Here is a 20516-nt window from a genome sequence, read left to right on the forward strand (position 1 = left end):
GTTGGAGTGTGTGTGTGTGTGTGTGTGTGTGTGTGTGTGTGTGTGTGTGTGTGTGTGTTATATGACAGTGTGAGGGAAGCCAGATGCTGTTTTACAGGATATGAGTCATAATGAAGCCTCTAATCAGGAGATTAACACTGTGTGAGTCTGTGTGTGTGTGTGTGTGTGTGTGTGTGTGTGTGTGTTTTCTCCATGCGTCTGTGTGTGTGTGTCTGTGTGTGTGTGTGTGTGTGTGTGTGTGCAGGTAAAACAGGCCTTCGCAGGTCAAACAGTAACGACAGGAATGCATGATGGGAAACCAAACCGCTGCTCCTCCGTCAGCTGGTGGTCAGATGTTCCGCCGGAGCCAAAGCTGCTCGTTAACACAACTTTAATTGCGTCCCTAATTACAGGAGAACGTTTCTATATTTGAACTGAACCAACCGGCAGGAAGCAGCAGTCGGAAAATAAAGTTTTGAAATCATGTTCACTGTACAAAGTATGAATCTCACGTTTAAGTGAAGTTTTCAGTAGCTCAAATTCCAGCTGGCTAATGTCAAGCTAACTCGATAAAGCTGCTGTGAAAACTTCAGGATTTTGAGTTCCTTCTCCGTCTACACTATAAAAACAACAAAGAATAATTAACACAGCAGTTTGCGTGAATCTTTTTGAATTCAGACTGATAAAATTACGTTCAGCCAACGAGCTTCTTCAGTCAACTGTGTTGTTTAACACTCAGAATAACAAGCAGCCTGAACACGACTCTTAAAGGTTTTATTACTCATTATGTTCAAGCTGGTTTTTCCACATAAAAAGGAATTTTAAAGTGTTGTTTACTTTAATTATCGCAAATTTTCAAATTGGTAAAATGTTAAAAAAAAAAAAAAAAAGTTGCTCCAGTGTTCGGATACCTAAAGAATCCAGCAGAACCTGTTTCGCACCGTTTAGTTAATAAATACGTATAAATAACCGGAACGTAAAAAAAACAAACACGTTAGCATTAAAGTATTACTGTTAGCGTTGAAAAAGCTCATGCTAGAATAACAAACTATCATCAGCATAGAAAAGCATACGCTAGCTAACAATGTGAACAGTCTTTGAGCTAAGCTATGTTAAGCACCAGAAATCACAGAAAAGTCCAGGTTGTGCAACTGTAGGACAGATGTGTATTGAAATTTATATCATTATATATGTACCAGCTTTATATTTTTTGTCATATTTAAACTCTTATTTCAGACTAAATTCAAGTCGTACTAACTTCATGAAATCGACTTGAAAAATTCATTTTCCTTCACTGTGAGTTCAGGATTTCAGTTTGTTGTTTTTTCCCCCCTCAACTTCAGAGTTCATTAAAAGCACATCTTTGATCTTTGATTGGAGGAAAAGTTGATTCCTTCAACTCGACTCAGTTCGTTGGTCGGACACAATTCACTGCGAATGTTTGCAACTCAAAAAAAATCATCGATGCAACAGAATTATTGTTGTTGTTGTTTCTAGAGTGAAAATTTTTAGTTATAAAATGCATTTAATTAACATCCCTCCACCGGTAAAGGAACTAACACAGGATTTAGTTTAAATCATAGTTTTTCTCTCCTGCATTTCATTAATCAAGAAGGAAATTTAAAATTTTTAAAATGTGTTGCCACGGCGACATGTCTATTCTGTGTTTGTTTTTTTTGTGTCTAGAAACATAAATGTCTGGATGTTTTTATTCTGATTATTTCAGAGCCACAGTCCTCCACGACCGTCTCCACGGGCGTGGCGTCATCCTGATGGTTACCGTGGTTACAGGCCTTGCCGGTGTATCCGGGGTGACACTGGCACCGGTCCGGTCCGACGCAGTCTCCGTGTTTACATCCCTGCTGGCAGTCGGCTGCTCACGGACACACAAACACACAAACACACAAACACACAGCGGATCGGTTGAAGGTTTGAAACAACACGACAAACTGAAAACAGTGAAACCGACCGGGTCTGAGCTCGTTCTGTTGCTTTCTGTCTCATTTGGTTGGTTTTGTTTCTCATTTGTCATTTTGTGTCACTTTGTCTTGTTTTGAGTCTCATTTGTGTCATTTTTGGTCATTTAGTGTCTCTCTGAGCTCATGTGGTCTCCTCGTCCTGCAGATGTTGAACCATCTCCAAGTCTCCAGACTGTTGCTCTCTGCTCATCAGCCGTAAAAAGATGTTCCACCATCAGTAGAAAGATGTTCCANAACCCACGCTGCACGGGGAGAACATGGAGACTCCACGCAGAAAGATCCCGGGTGTCCTCACCGGGACGCCAACCGGCGACCTTCTAGCTGTGAGGCGCTAACGGTGCTAAGCACCGAGACACCTGCAGCCCAGGCTAGTTTTAATTACAAAAATATGTACAGTTGCAATCTGTATGTGACAACAATTTCTGATTACATAATTAAATTCAAGCAACCTGGATGGATTAACCAATGAAAAGTTATTGTCGCTACAACAGTCGGTCACTTCAGTTTCCATCAGAAGACAGTTCACCTGCAGCGACTCTTCAAATGTATATTTTCAGTCATTTTTAACTAATCTGTTGATTTTAGCCCCAAAACCTTAATTAATCTTTCATCTCTGACAGACAGAAAAATAAACAGCAGGTCAAAGACAGTATTTAGGAATTGTGTATACATTTCAGACTTTAATGCTTCCTCAGGCTTTTTAAAGTGACTGAATTCTGTTTTCCAAGATCTGCACAAACTGATTTAATGGAGGCGTCTTCAGTCTGACTAAGACCAACTCTGATTCATCGATTAGTTGTCGGGATTTTAATCGATCTGCAGCTATGTTGATCTGACTTCATCAGATTTTCAAACAGCTTGAGTCATTTTTAAGTAGAAACAAATCAAAACAGTCAGATTGCAGCTTCCTAAATGTGAAAGCTGGAGGTCGTTTTGGACTTTGGGAAACACTCGTAATTACAGACCAAACAAGTCATTGATCTGATCAATTAATCAGAAAGTTCAGAGACAGAGATCACAGGACCATCAGCCTCCGGCCTGAGGATTTAAATCGAACACATCGGAACTGAAATCGCCTTTTTCCGTCTCTGAAAGACAAACTATTAAAAAAAAAAAAATCATCAAGTCCATCCTATAAAAGTGGCCTGAGCATCTTTGAGTTCAGTCTGAAAGAGAAATGTCCTCCGCGGTGATGTCATCGACACGCCCCCCGGCTCAGTGTGACATCATCGATGGCGATCTGACCTCGTCGTCCAATCCTGCGCTCGGCCTTCAACAACACCTGCACGCACACACACACGCACGCGTCATCAGCGACATCACAAACACGCCGAGAAAACGCTGTGCCTGTTCAAGTGTTTGTCTCACCTTGTCCACAGAGTGGGTCGTCATGGTAACCTGCGTTTGTCTCCAGCCGTGTCCACCTGTCCTGCTCCAGAGGGCGGAGCCATACCTGCAACAGCCAATCAGAAGGAAGTGTTCACAAAGGGAACTGCGAGAGTGGTTCGTTTTTCATTTGCAGTTGTCTGGTTTCTCTGTACAGTGCAACACTGGCTGCACCTCCTGTCGGCACTGAAAGAACTGAGTCTAGCTTCAGTACCGTTGGTCTCGTCCCTTTTTCCTGATGAACAGCTGCAGCACGCCCACATCATGCCCCGTCAGCCAATGGGAGAAGGAGAAGCACAGGTCGCCGTGGCTCCAGGGAGGGACGATCTGAACAGCCAATCGAGCGCCACGGATGCTCCTTTGCCCCGCCCTCAGCTCGGGGACAGACAGGTATCGCCCACCTGAGACAAAAAAAGCCAAACACTATTGATGTGAAAATGATCCATTGTGTAGCGTGTGATCATGTGAACACGGACAAAAAACAAACCGGAACCAGATCATGTTCCTTGTTTCTGGTAACTTGGTCTGTCGCCACAAGAGGGCCAATGATGTGGTTTCTACGAGCTCATTGGTCATCAAGGAGGCCGATGGCTGGCACACATTTGCAGTAAAAATGAATATCTTGGTGCGCAAATCTTGTGATGGTTGAGCTTCACTGTCGACACACTGCTGGCATTCTGGGTGCACGCGTTAAACCATCACACCCATCGCTCGCTTCGATTCCCGCTCTCTGTTGTTTCCGGAGTTATCTAAGGTCATTTAAAGACGGCAGGTAAAGTTTCTGTTCTTCAATAAAAAACATTACATTTAGTGCATAAACAGAGTTGTTGGCGGTTTTGACGTTTTCACACATTTGTTTGCAACCAAATGTTCGCCAACGTCACAAACAAACCCACTGATGGTTGGCCGGCAAACCCCAAATTATGCCAGAAAACATTTTTCTGAATGCAGTTTGTGCGCCTTGAGGAGAGTTTTTTTTTTTTTTTTTTTTACAGAAACAGTGAAAAGCAGTAAAGATATTCATTTCCATGGTGACGATATGTTTTGCTGCTGCTAGTTCAATATTTGCAGGTACTGAAGGTGTACCAGCCACCATCTGCTGCTGCGGGTTCTGTTTCCGTGTGATTTTAGTGGTTTGGGTCTGAGCTAACGTCTCAAACCTCCGAACTAGCACAGCAACGAAACACAAGCTAAAATTCCTGCCTTTTGAGATGGAGTCTGACAGCTTTGAGGACGCCAATTTCACGGCTTCAGCTAACTTTTCATTTTAATACTCGTTGGCCTTTATCTTTTATTCTCTTCCTTGGCCGTGCTATAATGTACTCTGAGTGTCTGTTGCCAGTGACACCGACAGTGAAACGACACGTAACCAAGCCGCCCCTTTGCGCTGGTTCTCATGTTCCATTCAGGCCGTCGCAGTGGGTTGGTGTTGTACCTGTGGGGTCACGGGAGGTTTCCCAGCTCAGATCTCCTTCTGCGTCCGACATCCAGCCACAAACTCCGCCATCAAAGGAACAGCGCAGAGCTCCGACGTCTGCAACGAAACAGTCGCTCGGTTTTCCATCTTAAACGTTTTGCTTTGTTTGTGGCTGCTGTTGACATGTGAGCAACAAATGAAGGTGTGATGCTGTCGATCTGGTTCACCCTGTGAGAGTTTGTAGCTGAGACTCAACAGTTTGCCTCCTGAAACCTAAAACAGATCAGAGACTTTCTATCCTCAGATTCTGAAAGCACTTTGTCGCCTTCGTGTTAAATCAAACCTGCAGATATTTTCAGAATAAAAGTGTTTTCCTGCTGAGCTAACCTCCGACTCTGATCTCTGCTCAGTAGTGACCAATCATCAAGTCGGTCTGAAACAGAAACGATTCATCAACGTACAAACAAAACAGTTCAATCTGATTTATAATTAACTGCATGATGGCTAAACGACGCTACTTGGTATTTTTCTCTAATTAGCTTTCATGCACTGAAAACACGACGTTAAATCCTGACCGCTGACGGTTCGGACTCTAACGGTTTCAGGTCAGATTCATCTGTGAAGAGCTCAGAGTGTGTTGATGAGAAACACTGAACAGAAACTGGTTTCGTTCCGCCGCCAATCGACCACATCGCTCAGCGGCTAGTTTTCACCGGATGCTCACCAGGGTCATCTTGGGCGTCGTCGGCGGTGTTCCCCAGCTCGATGTCAAACTCCCAGACCTGGTTGTGAGTTGGATGTCGAGGAACTGCAACACAAACACACAAAAAACACATGCTGATGGGACGATCGGTTCCACGCCGATCTAATCAGCAGCCTCTTCGGTTTCGTAATCAATCAACATGTAGACTCTCAGAAAACGCAGGAAAGGTCAAGTTCTCCTGAAAGACCGGACGCCGGCGTTCCAGTGGGGGCGACCGATCAGCTGTTACTGATTTCCCGATCGGCTCATGGACTCACTGTGCACGTCGCCTCTCTGCTTGGGCGTCACGTCCTTGTTGATCCTGTTGCTCACCGTGGTCGTCGCCGGGGCAACCGTAGTTGTTGGGGCGACCGTGGTAACCGTGGTTGTAGGAGGAGGAGGTGGTGTGGTACTTGGAGTAGCAGCAGTAGTAGTAACAAGAGTGGTAGTAGTAGTGGTAGTAGGAGGTATTGTTGGAGTTGTAGTATCCAGCTCAGTTGTAGTAAACAGAGTGGTTGATGTAGTTGTACTTGCAGTGGTGGTAGTAGGTGGTGTAGTTGGGGTAGTAGTAGTAGTAACAGGAGTGGTGGTGGTAGTAGTAGTAGTAGTAGTAACAGGAGTGGTAGTAGTAGTAGTGGTGGGTTTTGACGTGGTTGTTTCGGTCCTGGTGGTTGCAGCGCCTGTAGTTGAAGCCGGGATGCTGGTTGCTAAGGTAGTGGTTGTCATGGGGACGGTAGTTGTGGTGGTTGGACGAGCTGTAGTACTCGTTGTACTAGTAGTAGTAGTAGTAGTAGTAGTAGTAGTAGTAGTAGTAGTGGTAGTGGTGGTAGTAGTGGTGGTGGGAGTTGTAGTTCTTGGTTTCTGCGGCTCCAGAGTCACTTTGGGAACATCTGAAACATAGAAACAGGAAGTTCAGTTTGACCCTACGCGGTTCTGGTTCTGTTTCCTCCTCAGCGTGACGTCGGCCCGCCTGGCTGCTGTCTGATCACGTCTGTTAGTATCAGCAGCTGTTTGCCTCCTATAAGATCAATGCTACGTTTTTGTTGAATCTCTGTTTGGATTCTATTTTTTTTTTCCACTGTTTTTATTGCAGTTTTTGTTTTAACAGAACATACAATGTCTACAAAACTGGACACAAACAAAACAAACACGACAGTTCTTATATGAAAGATAAGCATATGTCATGATACAAGAGGTGGTGAATCGATCTTACAGTACTCAGATGTCGTTCAAGTCCGTAGCAGTCCTTTCAATAAAGTGGACGAGAGGTCTGGACCAATATAATCCAAAAATGGACGCCATACTCTGTAGAACTGGTCCACACTGTGATGTATAATGCTGGTAAGACATTCTAGAGGGATCAGTTCAAAAATTATTTTGCGCCAACCACAGACGGAGGGGGCCTTATCACTGACCCACTGTAAAAGACTATTTTTCCGAGCTGCAAACGTTAGAATGTTATACAGTCTTTTGTTGACTGGTGTTTTCAAATAGTCACTTGGAAGACCTAGAATCAGGGATACAGGGTCCATATCTACACTACCGTTCAAAAGTTTGGGGTCACATTGAAATTTCCTTATTTTTGAAGGAAAAGCACTGTACTTTTCAATGAAGATAACTTTAAACTAGTCTTAACTTTAAAGAAATACACTCTATACATTGCTAATGTGGTAAATGACTATTCTAGCTGCAAATGTCTGGTTTTTGGTACAATACAGTACATAGGTGTATAGAGGCCCATTTCCAGCAACTATCACTCCAGTGTTCTAATGGTACAATGTGTTTGCTCATTGGCTCAGAAGGCTAATTGATGATTAGAAAACCTTTGTGCAATCATGTTCACACATCTGAAAACAGTTTAGCTCGTTACAGAAGCTACAAAACTGACCTTCCTTTGAGCAGATTGAGTTTCTGGACCATCACATTTGTGGGGTCAATTAAACGCTCAAAATGGCCAGAAAAAGAGAACTTTCATCTGAAACTCGACAGTCTATTCTTGTTCTTAGAAACGAAGGCTATTCCATGCGAGAAATTGCTAAGAAANATGTAGAAAGATGTTCCACCATCAGTAGAAAGATGTTTTATTTATTTTATTTTATTCACCTATTTTATTTGTAATTTTTTAAATAGTACTTTCTGCTGCTGTACCACAGTAATTTCCCAGACTGGGATAAATAAAGTATTTTTCTATTCTATTCTATTCTTCATCAGTAGACAGATGTTCCACCATCAGATGTTATTTTTTCTGACAGAATCCAAGGTTTGAGATGATGCGTTCAGAGACCACCTGAAAGTAGAAAATGAGACGGTTCTTTCTGTTTGTACAGTTTCTTGATGATAAATGGGGTCATTTGGTGGTTTTCTTTAGTGGTTCTGCCTCTGAAGCCTCCAGCAGGTTCTGGACGTATAAACACAACTTTTTTTGTTTTTTATATATTTGTTGGGCTTTTGCCTTTTTCTCCAGAGCAGCAGAGCGACAGGAGAGGGGAGAAGAACGGGGAGAGACCTGCAGCAAAGGGTGGTGAGCGGGAGTCGAACCCTCGACCGCTGCGTCGGGGAGCTACAGCCTGTTGATGGTAGCTGCTCAACCAGGTGAGCTGATGGGACGCCCTAAACACAACTGTAATATATGATTACTTCAAAAGAGCTCCACAAGCCAACATCAAGCAAGAACAGAGTCTTGTTCAAATGCTTTTGGTGAAATATCACAATTTCCAGCTCAGATCTGGTTGATTTCAACGAATGAACCAAGAGTCACACATGATACACTTCAGGAGATCTGGACCATGCCCACGACCAGTTCTGATTGAGGCACATGAGGTAGAACTTGTACAAAGCTACAAGTACCTTGGGCTGTGGCTGGACAACAAGTTGGTCTGGACATGCAACACGGACTACCTGTACAAGAGGGGACAGAGCAGGCTGTACTTCCTGAGGAGGCTCCGGTCGTTCAACATCTGCAGGAGTTTCCTGTAGATGTTCTACCAGTCGGTGGTGGCCAGCGTCCTTTTCTACGCCGTGGTGTGCTGGGGCATCAACGAGGGACGCATCGAGGCTGGACAAATGAATCAGGCGTTCCAGCTCTGCAGTGGGCATGAAACTGGACTCCCTGGTGACAGTGGCAGAGAGGAGGACACTGAACAACCTGCTGGCCATCATGGACGATGCCGGCCACCCTCTGCACACTGTCATCATGTCCCAGAGGAGCCAGTTCAGCGACAGGCTGCTCCTCCCCAGGTGCAAAACCAACAGGAACAAAAACTCCTTTGTCCCCCGAGCCATCAAACTGTTCAGCTCTGAGCTCGGGTGGAGGGGGAGGGGTGAGGAGTGAGGACATTGGGGTGAGATAGAGCATCACGCTCTATCACCAGACTGTGTGCAATATGTCACTGTCACCTGTTGCTGTTTACATTATTATTATTATTATTATTATTATTGCCTTCTTTCTGTTACAAACAATATATAATTGTACAGTAAGTTATTGTTGTTATCACTAATATTGCACCGTGCTGCTGCTCTCTACTGTCACTGTCATGTATATATACACACATATATATATATTTATTTATATACTTATTTATATTCTTTATAGATAAATTCAATATATAAACCAATACACCTTTATATATTATTTACTCAACTATATTTACCTATAACTACACTTCTTGTTATCATATTATATAGCTTATTATTACTACTATTATTATTGTTGTTGTTGTTATTATCACACCGTGCTGCTGTCTAACAGTTTGTTTCCTTGTTCACTGCTTATTTCTGAACTGATGTGTGCTGTTGCTAGGACAACCGTTTCCCCACCAACAGGATCAATACAGTTCTATCTGATCTGATCCGATGTGTTCAGGGACTGTTTTTTCAGTCTGTCCGCTCTCTGCCTTATAAGTTGCGTCACTTTTTTGGTTTCTATTCTTTAAAACACACTCTTTAAAGCCGACGGCCGGCTCTGGGTGACATGATCGAACTGTGAGGCGCGTCCTGGAAGCAGGCCAGCCGACGCCGACCGAGCGTCTCCGATGGAACCCGATCAGAACTCACGCTGACACCGCCCTCGGCCCGTCGGCCTCCAGCCCCAGCAGCACTCCACGCTGTTGCCGTAGCGACAGAGGCCGTCCGACATCAGCACGGCTCGGTCCGACCAGCTGCAACACAGACAGACAGACAGACAGACGGGTTAGCCGAGGCAGACAGAGCCGCTTTCTGTCTCCAGATTCTCCACGTCTCCGGTTTCCTGAAACTTGTCTCAACACGACGCTCGCTGCTGTTTTCGCGGCGCATACTTTCTCCGTCTGCTCGCTTCCACGGCAGAGGTCACGAGCAGGAAAGACGTCTGACTGGCGTCTCCGTCTCACAGCGTTTCGCTCCGAGAGAAAACTTTTTAAGGCGCAAAACAAAAGCTCAGAAACCAGACGAGGACATTTGAACGGCTGCAGAATGAGGAGCCCAGAGAGAGAACCGCTCCCACGTTTGTGCTGAAACAAAAACACTGAACGTGTTTCAGGTCAAGACAGAAAAATGTCGCGTTTCATCTCCAAAGAAGTCGATTTATTCTCCTTCAAAGTTCTTCTCTTCAAGCAACCGACGCTTGAAAAGAGAAACGAGTCGCTCCTGAAGTTCTGCTTTTCTTCTGAAGAAAATGCTTGAACAGAAAGTCCCACGATTCACGAGCAGTTCTGTCCCGTTTTGCTCCTTCTGGGTTGTTTTCGTTTGCTTTTCTTTCCTAAAACGACTCTTTGGTTCTGTTCAGGGAGAAGTCAGAATGTTCTTTAGTCCGGTTTTCAGAAACTTTCAGTCGTTTCTTGCAGCCAGAACTAAACACAGGACGATAAAAATGTTCTTGTTTTGAGCTGAACACATGAATAACGGGACTGGTTTCTGTCCAGTCAGGCGGCTGCTTGGTTCTGAACCGTTACAAACGTGTGGATCCGTTTCCTCAGAAGTCTTGTTTTGTCCAGTAGCTGCTTCGGATGGAAACGGATCGACGGCTCGCTACAGTTTAGCTTTCAGACCCGTTTCTTGTCGTTTGTTCTGATCACCTCCTGACAGAACCTCCAGCTCACCAGAATCAAACCTTCATCATTTGCAGAAATCAAACATGAAAGCAGCAGACAAAGGAACCAGAACCAGAACTTAACCTGCACACAAGAAGCTCAGCAGTTTCTGTGAAAAGACTGTCCAGCGCCAGCGAGTCGCCTCAGGTCCCTACCTCAGGTCCGAATCGAGTCCGTTTGGACTGAGAGCCACCAGACGACTGAAACATTCAGAACCGGTCCAAACACAAAGTTTAAAGCATCAAAACTTCAGAAAACCGTGAAGAACCAGATTCAAGCCGTTTGACAGCAGATCGGTTTCCTTCCTGCTCTTTTATTCCCACCTGTCGTGGTCCAAGCGCTGGCTCCGGGTCCACATCCAGAACCAGGACAGCAGAACCACGGTGCGCATCCTCGAACCCGCAGACATCCGCCTTCAGCAGAACCGGGACTCCACCTGGAGGGAAAAGCCGCTAAATCCCGCCGCTCGGCGACCGAACCGGGCCAACGGAACCAGCCGCTCGGTACAAGCGGCGCGCAGCTTTGACTTCTGACGCTCCGACTGCGCCGCTAAATTCTGCAACCGCGACCGAACGCTGATCTGTGCGCGTTCGCGAGCCCAGTGGCGCGTCCCCGGTGGTCGCGTGCCGGAGGAGCGGTGACGTCAGCGCCGCTTCAGGGTAGAGGCACGCGCCGCGAAACACGATGACGGTCCAGGAAGTAGCCTGATGACGTGAAGCCGCAGCGGAGTTTATGTGTGCGGAACCTGTAAGTGGAACCAGCTGTGGGTTCCAGACGGACACCGGGCGAACGGCACTGACCCAGAACACCTGTGGACTGGTTCAGAAATGGTCCAAAGTCAGTCAGAACGACCCTAAAAGACCACACATGTCGCCAAAATGACTTCAGATATGTTGAAACGGAATTAAAAACAACCCAGAAAGAGTCAAACGTGGCCCCAAGTGGCTCGAAGCCCGTTGGAACCAAATAGAAATGGTCCAATATAAGTTTAATGCGGTCAAATAAAATAGAATAATAACAAAAATGTCCAAAAATTACATTTAGCACGTCTGGAGTGAGTTAAAAATGCTCCAAAATCAATTTAAACATGTCCAGAATGAGTACCAAAAAAATGGTTAAAATGGGTTTTATTGGTCCGAAATTACATTAAATGGTCCAAAAATCACTTTAAATATGTATAATATAAGTTATGATGCCATAAAATGACTCATAATTTGTCCAAATGACTGAAAATCTTCCAGAATGACTTTAAACGTGTCCAGAATTATGTTAAGTACGTTGAAAATTATGTAGATGATGAAACTGATTTAAAAATGGTCCAAAACCATTCAGAACTAGCCCAAAATGAGTTGTTGGAGATAATGTTGATGATGAAAATAAGTAAAAAATGGTCCAAAGTTCCTTGCACTGTGAAGAAAACGAGTATAAATTTGTCCAAATTTAGTTCTAATGTGTCCAAAATAACTTCAGCCATGTTAAAAGTGATGAACAACATTCCAAAATGACTCGAAACAGGATGAAAGGTTTGTTAAAAATGACCCAAACTGAGACCAAATTCAGCCCAAGTGAATATAAATGTGTAAAAACTGGATTTAACGTGGTCCAGTGTTACTCAAAGTGGTCCGAAACACATTTAAATAGGAATAACATTAGTTTAAAATGGACCAAGCTGTCCAAGATGACGTGAAACATGAAAAATAACTTGTTGAAGGAGTGGAGGACGACCACTGCAGCCCTGATCAGTGCTGCTGTGGCTCCTTCTGGACCTCCTGGTTCCTGCTCACACTGGGCTGCACTGGGTTCTAGCTGCTCACTGATCTTCTGGATCCTTTTCCATCTTTGTCCAGTCTCTCAGTCAGATGTTTCTCCTCCTCTGTTCAGGTCTTCTCCATGTGGAGCCATGATGCAGACATAGATAGACACAGTCCAGAGGTCGAGAACTGAGAAGGTTCTGCTGCTCTGTAGAACCATGTTCATGCAACTAGACTGATGGAAACCACAGCTGGGCTCAGTTTGGTTCCTCCTTTGGTGTCTTTGTAAAATATTTGTTCCTGGTGGTTAAGAGGAGGAAAAAAATCAGCCGTTTAATTTAGAAAAGACGCTGGTGCAGTTCCAGCAGCCACCAGCAGGGGGCAGTACATGTTCACCACTGAGTTCATCACCTCCATCTCTGTTGGTCTTCAGTCTGTCCAGCCTCCATCTCCTGCAGCTCTGTGTTCATTCATCCATCCGTCCATCGGTCCGTCAACATGAAGAAACGACTGCAGCTGCTGATCTGGGTGAGAAACCAAACGTCTGATCCGCCTACGGGAGAAAAACCGCCGACAGAGGAATTACTGTTGTTAATTATTGGTGTTAATTCTTTATTGTCTCCTTGATCAGCAAAATTACATATATATTCATAAAAAATCTACTTTATCAAATAGTCCAGGGTTTAAATTACTGCACAAATCCAGGTTTTGTTATTTTTATCCACTCTTAGAACAATAAATCAGACTTTTAATACTTAAAGTTAAATTGAGATTTTTGTAATCGTGTCATTTTGTGTCACGTCTAAATCAACAAAGCCAAGTCTTTGTTTTGAGCTCTCGGTTTGTGTGTCGTGTTGCTGTGTCCAGGTTTGCGTTTGCGTCGGTCCGACTTGTTGTTGGCACGACTTGGACAACAGCGAGTACGACTGCTGGCCTCTGGACCGACCCAACGAGAACAACATGATCGACTGTGGAGGTGAGGACCATCCTCCGGTCGCCAGCCGCCGGTGGCAGAACGTCACCTCGTCAACCGGAAAAGCAGTTTGTGACTCATTAAATCGGCTTAAAGCTTAAATCAGATTTATGAAATAGGAAGAGTTTAAGCCTAAAACCTAACAGGGTTTCAAGGCATTAAAAAAAAAAAATCCACTAATGTCACCATTTGTCAGCCAGAAACTGCAGAAACATGAAGATTTGTCACATCTTAGGTTTAATTTTCCAACGGTTCTTGAACATATCGTCTGGTTCCATCTGAACAACAAATTGTCGTTTTTAAAACAAGTTAGAAACGGTCCAAAGTGATGCTAGCTGAAGTTTTCCAGCTGAATTAAAACGTGTCCAACATCAACTAAACGCAGCACAATGACTAGAAACTCTGGGAGGTTTGTGTGACTTGTGACACGTTTCCAGCCGTGTCCTGACCCGCTGTGGACCAGTGAAGTGAACGCAGCCCGTTTGGTTTTGTTCAGGTCTGGAGATGTCCTGGGTGGTCCGTCCTCCTGAACTGGTCAAAAGTGGAGAAGTGTTCAGCGTCACATATTCAGTCACGGCCCAGGACTCGTTCTACAGCTGGGCCGTTCAGAACCACGTCTTCACCCAAAGGTACGCTGGCTGGACTGGTTCGTACTGGGACCCCACCAGCTCTCTTAGTTGTAAACGGGTTTGTTTATGGTTCTTTTTTTTTTTTAACACATTATCTTTTTATTGTTTTTATTGTCTTTTACATTTTCTTTTCTTTGGCTCATTAAAAACTTCTTTCATGTTTTATGTTTTTTAAAACTTCTGAAAGTGTGTCGTCTCTTCTTTTTTTTGTTAAAGATTTATTTCTGGCCTTTTCCGGCTTTATTAACAGCGACAGTGAAAGACAGACAGAGAAACGTGGGAGGAGGAGAGGGGGAATGACATGCAGCCAATGAGCCGCTGCGTCGGGGACTGTAGCCCTGTACATGGGTCGCCTGCACTACCCGCTGAGCTGTCCAGGCGCCTGTCGTCTCTTCTTTTAAATGTTTTATTGTCTCTCTTCTGCTCGACCGCATTTGTTTTTAAATTATGTTTTATTGTCTTTAACAATGTTTGTCTTTTTTTGAACGTTTTTTCTAACTTTGTCTCGTTCTTTTAACGTTTTATCGTCGTTTTTTAAAAACATTTTGTTCTTGTTTTTACACCTTCACTGTGTTTTCTTTTATAAAACCTTTTGTGGCTGCTGTTTTAAGGATTACTAACATCATTTACTGGCTGTAGACCGGAAACAAGGATTCTGAGAGGCTCCAAACTGGTTCTTGTGCTGGTCTGAATTGGTCTGAATGGGTCTGAACTGGTCTGAACTGGTGTCTGTCTGTGTTCAGCTCCATAAAGAATGCCGGAGAAGCTCGAAGGTTCTGCGAACATCACGACTGTCCGACCAACTGGAAGGACGCCAACGGAGAAAACTGCTGCATCCATCACGCCAACATCCACTCGTGTCCTCTGGGACACATGGTACGACCGGCTGGAACCGCCCAGATAGGGGGAAAAAAAAAAGTTCCACTAATATTTTCTGTGGAAAGTTTTCTTTTAGTTCCCAGAACGCTCTCCTTAAAGGGAAGACACCTAAAGACGTTCTGAGACTGTTCGGTTGTAACGTTGTTAGATCGTTATGTTCCAACGCTCTAAAAACCAACCGTTATGTTCAGAGCGTTCTTCCTTTGTTATCACGGAACATTGTGGAACCATTTCACAGATTGGTTGATCGACAGATATTCACATCGCAGGCAGAACGTTCCACCTTTATTTGTATATCGCAGCACGGGAACGTCCAATAAAGAACCTCCTGACATCTGAGGTCTCAGTAACATCCTGAAAATGTTTACTGAACGTTGCATTGAGAACATTCGTCCTTTGTTATCGCTGTGGAGACGTTTTATAGAAGAACGTTCCACTAAAACGTTCTATTTAAAAACAAATGATTAGGTTTTGTCGGTCATGTTATCCAGCGTTGTGGGAACGCTCTCTGCTAGTTGGGTGACTTTAGGAGATGATCGATCGATGAAGGAATTGAAAGTGTTCGCGGTAGAAGCAGTGGAGGATTCTTGGGGCTGAATGTGGTTTCAATCCACAACAGCAGGCCTGAGCTACGATGAAACCAGCAGGACTTCAGCGGAGACGACATAAATCTGATCTTTCTGCTGTTTTCGTTTACTGTCAGACGACTGAAAGTATCTGTGGTCCCTGGATTCCTGACGACGGAAAGATCTTCACCCACACCATCTCTACGTCCGGAAAGATGACCCAGACCAACTGGACGGCAAAGGTAACGCACAAGGAGACTACTTTGCGACTGAAAGGAAACACAGACACTCTAAAAAAAACCGAATGAAACGAGAGCTTATTGACCAGCTAATCGGCCAGTCGGCTTCGGAAACAAATGGCATTAAATCATATCACTGGCTAAAGCAACAAAAACATGATCCAAAGTAGAGAAATGCAACTTGTCCTGAGTATATAAAAGGTCAAACATTATAAGATCATTATTACATCTGCCCCAACCGAATTAAGAAGAATTTTATAAAGTTCTACGCAGACGATATTCTACTTTATCTCTCAGTTACTTTTGTTTTCAGGCTCTTTGCTCATCAGTCTAATTAACACAACAAGTTGTTGTAGATTTCCATCTTTTATCAAGTCACTGTGATCAACTGATCACATTTGAAACCACAGAAATGGACCCAAAGTGCTTCCTGATAAAGAAATAAGAGTAAACTCACAAAGAAACTCAATTAATCCAGGGATGGATCTGACTTGGTTACTGTGAGGCAGTCACATTGTGATGATTTAATGTCAGACCCAACATGTTGTCTTGCAGGTGGTTCTGTTCCACGCTGGTTTAACTTCACTCATCGCTCACATACGAGTTGGTCGGATGCAGGTTGCTCTGGAGGCTAAAAGCACCGTTCTGCCGGCTGTAGGTAGGTTTGTTTCTGTTCCACCTGAAGACACGACTAAAGAAACGAAAACAACAAGGATCACGTGACAAACATCATTTATCCTGGACGAGCCCCCAGTGTGGTTATTGCCTTATCCAATGTTGTATGATTGTTTAAAAGCTTTTCTAATGTATTCTAGTATATTTTTTCACCTTTTTTTCTAATTTAATGTATTTTTAAACAATTTACTGTCATTTCTTTTCTTGTTTTCTTTTGTTTTAACGTTTTATCAAGAAAACAGTAGTTTTCAGTTATCCCGGACGAGCCCCTAAATTATCATAAAGTGGCTCAATGCCAGTAAAAGGAAGGAAGGCTGTGCAGGACTCGTAACTAAAAAGAAGCTAACTTTACAGAGCAGCCAGCGCAGGTTAACATCGATCCAGACAACCTGCCTATTGGGCTTTACCACAACACTGCACCGTTTAACATCCAGCTTCATCTCACCCTCACTTGTGATGATAAAATACTTAAATTCCACTTGATGTTTTGGTGCATTTTTTTACTTTACTTAGTTGTTTTGTCCGTAAAACAAAATGACAAACGTCTTGTTTTGTCCACAGCCCAAACACGTTCAGTTTATGGTCTTTAACTTTCTCATTCTAAGTCTGCGGCGACGGCATCTGCGAGGAGGCGGAGCTTTGTTCCACCTGTCCAGCTGACTGCGGTGAATGTCCAATGACTGCTGCCACCAAACTGGCCATCGGCCTGCCGCTCAGCCTGCTCTGCCTCTCCTTTATTCTGACCGCTGTGGTGAGAACGACTACGACACAACCACAGAAACCACAGAGTGTGTGAAGGATGGACCAAGCCTTAAACCTGCATTCTGTCTCACAGCCAGCAGGAGGCGACACCTCTGAGCCCGACTGCATAGAAGTCAATGAGACAATGAACCAATTTCTCGCTTGATTTGCTGCCTCAGTAAACATCCTCCTGATGAGTTTATGGTCTCAATCGCTAGTTTTAAGTCTCCCTCAATACAGCACGATGCTCGTTTTATAAATGATGGTTGAAATTTAAAAGAAAACAGACGATAAAGCAGAGGATGCTTCAGGATGTAAGAGGCGTCTTCAAGTTCTCAGTCAGAACCACGACTTCCTCACCACATCTGGTTTCAAAACACCGAGACAAAACTGTCGTCATCACACCAACAGGCGGCGTCCATCTTTCACATACAGTCTGTGCTCACGAGAAACAACACAGTAATGGAAACCACCGTCCGTGAATCTGTGTCCTGCAGTGGCTGAGGTACCAGAAGGAGAAGCTGCTCTGGGACGAAAGCTGGATCATCGACTTCTCCACCATAAAACAAGGTAACTCTAGTTCATCCAGCTCTGAAACTGGAACAGAACCAGTCTAACAGTGGGAACGAGAGGTCTGAAACAAATATAGAGAAAGACTGAAACCAAAGAAAACTGTAGCTACGTTAACTAGTTTGGTCTCTACACGATGGATCGGCGTCTCGCTCTGGTCTTCTCATGTTTCTTCATCAGTGTTTTTGGCAAACCGGACAGCAGATTGGAAGTGGACAGGTCGGATGGATTGGTTCAAATGGGTCTCAGACAGTCTCATGTGAAACTGTGCCACTTTAAATGACTAAAACATGCCAGCAAAAATAGACAGTACATGGTATTTGTTGCTTGTTCTGAGCAAAAACCTCCAAAAGCAAAATAACTCCACTGTGTTTCACAACTGCTGGATCGTCTGTGAGCACAGAGAACAAGACTTCTGCTGTTAAAGCGGCTGTTTGTTTGTTTGTTTGTTTGTTTGTTTGTTTGTTTGTTTGTTTGTTTGTTTGTTTGTGCCGTAGACCAGGAGGCTCACATGACCATGGGCAGCATCATGAGCGTCCCGGTGGGGAACAGTGACAGTAACACCAGCTGTGTCACTGCTCTGAGCTCCTGCACCGGACAGCCAGGAACCAGGAAAACTCTGTTCACCTGCACCGGCATATAGTAGGAACACACCTGTCTGTCTGTTTAACCCTCACGATGTTCTCCAGTGTGTTCTAAAGCCACGTCTCCTCTGCAGCGACGGCAGGACGGTGGCCATCAAGAAGATTCAAACCAAGACTTTCTCTTTGTCCAAAACCATCAGACAGGAGGTGAAACAAGTCAGGTAACTCATGCACCGAGTGAAACTAACCAGGACTATCACCGTCCATCCACTCTGAACTCTGAGGAGCCCTTTGTGGCTGTTGGTTAGTGCTCCTGTCAACACGAATCAAATCAGAAAAACATTCAATCTTTGGTTATTTATGAGACAAAATTGTCCAAAATGACCTAAAAACGTACAAAAACTTGTCTGAAATGACTTCAAATCTGTTTGATGGGACAAAGCTTCTCACAAAACCACTGGAAATTTGACCAACAGGACAAAAACAAAACGAGTTCGTGTTCAACCATTTCAGTGTTTCTTTGCCTTTTAGGGAAACTCTGACTTACTTGGATCTGATCTGTATCATTTGCCATTTTTTGGTAAATTAGAAAACAAACCAGCACACAAAGAAGTCAGAAAAATAAAAGATAAGTGATGACCTAAAGTCCCTCTTTCAGCACTGAGGACTCCTCCAGCGTACGAGTTGGTTTTGTTTGTTTATTTCAACACTGAAGAAGCTGCAATCTCAGAATGTTTTACTCAAACTGCCAAACTGATGATCAGAATAGTTTTCGATTGATCAGTTGTTCTGCCTTCAGGGAACTCGATCATCCAAACCTGTGCAAGTTCATCGGCGGTTGTGTCGAGGTGCCTGACGTCGCCATAGTAACGGAGTACTGTCCAAAGGGAAGCCTAAACGACGTCCTCCTTAACGAGGAGATCCCTCTGAACTGGGGCTTCAGGTCACATCCCTCATTTCAGATCCAGTCACACGTCCAGTGCATTAAAGCTCCAACAACAGCTGATGGTGTTTTTCACACGGTTCTGGCCGTTTGCAGGTTCTCCTTCGCCACCGACATCGTCAGAGGGATGTCGTACCTCCACCAGCACCGGATCTGTCACGGCCGACTCAAGTCGCTAAACTGCGTCTTAGACGACCGCTGGGTCTGTAAGATAACAGGTATGTCAGGCATTCATGACAACAGGCGGTGAACGGGTAGAAGCAGAACATCCACCATCTGACAGAGATCCTGCAAAACATTAAACACATCCAGATACAAAGTGACTTCATTTGACTCCACTTTCTAGCAGCAGAAGCTGAGCTGACTTCATCCAAACACGCAGTAAATGTGTTCAGTGTGAAGTATTTTGGGTTAAAGAAATAAAGACGAGACTCCAGGTGAATTGTTGAGGTATAAACTCAACCTAATTTGTATTAATCTCCTCTGAAGAAATGTGAACAGTGCATGAAACCAGCTTCAAAGTTCTTGTTCCACTTCGTTAGAGTCTCCTTGGTCACATTTACATTAAAGGTAAACATATTCCTCATTCATGAGTTGCTCATTAGCTGCTTGTTAGAACTCCTTTTGGACTGATATGTGGTCTGTCCAATCAGATTACGGGCTGAGGACGTATCGCAGAGATGACGGGATGGAGCCTCTGTCCACCTATCAGCAGAGACTCCTGGAGGTGTACATGCCACCTGAGTTTCAGAACTCCAACATGGAGCCGACTCTGGCCGGAGACGTGTTCAGGTGCTACAACAAACTTAGAGTGTCTATCAACAGCATTCATCCTCCTCTTAAATGTTTCACCGTTATTGCTTTTCAACAATCAATTTAACGGGATTGTTGGATAAGAATTTACAAAAAAATGTCTCTTTCTGTCAGAGTGAAAACAAACTTAGTCCCCTTTAAAGTGTAATGTAACTCAGGTGCAGCCAGGTGGCGCTAGAAGCCCCACAGTCAGTAAATGCATCATCTGAGGTCAGTGAATGAGTCTCAGTGGTTGTAGTATAAAGACTGGAAGGTCCAGATACTGGTGGGTCAGAACTCCTGGATAGAACTACACCATGAAGACTGAAGAACACTCCAAGAACTCTGGGAAAGGTTGTTGAGATGCATCAGTCAAGAGACGATACAAGAACATCTCCAAGTTACTGAACATCTCTGGAGTCCAGTTAAAACCATCATTAAGGAATGGAAGGAACATGGACCATGAGGAGATCTGAGTAGAGCAGGATGTCCTCAGAGACTGAGTGACCGAGCAAGAAGGAGACTAGAGAGGGAGGCACCAAGACTCCTGTGACTTCTACCATCATGATGAAGCACGGTGGTGGCAGCGTCATGATGAAGCACGG

At 44.2% G+C, this 20516-nt stretch overlaps 2 protein-coding genes across 2 annotated transcripts in view; one reads left to right on the forward strand and one right to left on the reverse strand.

The window, feature by feature from the left end:
- Nucleotides 1–2294: 2294 nt before the first annotated feature.
- Nucleotides 2295–11108, reverse strand: LOC103365263 (nephronectin-like). Its single transcript, XM_008292665.1, has 8 exons — nucleotides 10893–11108; nucleotides 9557–9660; nucleotides 5782–6393; nucleotides 5486–5569; nucleotides 4780–4878; nucleotides 3559–3745; nucleotides 3327–3411; nucleotides 2295–3240 (listed from the first exon to the last, which is right to left on the reverse strand). The coding sequence occupies exons 1-8, from the start codon at nucleotides 10976–10978 to the stop codon at nucleotides 3154–3156; spliced, it is 1344 nt and encodes a 447-aa protein (XP_008290887.1). The 5' UTR covers nucleotides 10979–11108; the 3' UTR covers nucleotides 2295–3153.
- A 1710-nt stretch (nucleotides 11109–12818) lies between these two features.
- The window catches only part of LOC103365264 (atrial natriuretic peptide receptor 1), a 16213-nt gene continuing 8515 nt past the window's right edge, over nucleotides 12819–20516 (forward strand). Inside the window, exons 1-14 of the mRNA XM_008292666.1 lie at nucleotides 12819–12848; nucleotides 13188–13296; nucleotides 13790–13922; nucleotides 14666–14798; nucleotides 15505–15609; nucleotides 16162–16264; nucleotides 16887–17032; nucleotides 17520–17592; nucleotides 18090–18234; nucleotides 18311–18397; nucleotides 18976–19119; nucleotides 19216–19337; nucleotides 19773–19911; nucleotides 20091–20142. Coding sequence (XP_008290888.1) covers nucleotides 12819–12848; nucleotides 13188–13296; nucleotides 13790–13922; nucleotides 14666–14798; nucleotides 15505–15609; nucleotides 16162–16264; nucleotides 16887–17032; nucleotides 17520–17592; nucleotides 18090–18234; nucleotides 18311–18397; nucleotides 18976–19119; nucleotides 19216–19337; nucleotides 19773–19911; nucleotides 20091–20142 — 1521 coding nt within the window. The remainder of the gene's footprint in view (nucleotides 12849–13187; nucleotides 13297–13789; nucleotides 13923–14665; nucleotides 14799–15504; nucleotides 15610–16161; nucleotides 16265–16886; nucleotides 17033–17519; nucleotides 17593–18089; nucleotides 18235–18310; nucleotides 18398–18975; nucleotides 19120–19215; nucleotides 19338–19772; nucleotides 19912–20090; nucleotides 20143–20516) is intronic.

The sequence above is a fragment of the Stegastes partitus genome, unplaced genomic scaffold, assembly GCF_000690725.1.
Source record: "Stegastes partitus isolate 25-593 unplaced genomic scaffold, Stegastes_partitus-1.0.2 Scaffold823, whole genome shotgun sequence".
Classification (NCBI taxonomy): Eukaryota; Metazoa; Chordata; class Actinopteri; family Pomacentridae; genus Stegastes; species Stegastes partitus.

Excerpts from the sequence above, each read along its gene's own strand:
- LOC103365263 (XM_008292665.1), bottom strand. The coding sequence starts at position 10,978 with ATGTCTGCGGGTTCGAGGATGCGCACCGTGGTTCTGCTGTCCTGGTTC. Across the intron at positions 9,661-10,892 it reads CAGCGCTTGGACCACGACAG|CTGGTCGGACCGAGCCGTGC; the intron begins GTGGGAATAAAA and ends TCTGTGTTGCAG. Across the intron at positions 4,879-5,485 it reads CGACGCCCAAGATGACCCTG|ACGTCGGAGCTCTGCGCTGT; the intron begins GTGAGCATCCGG and ends GTTTCGTTGCAG.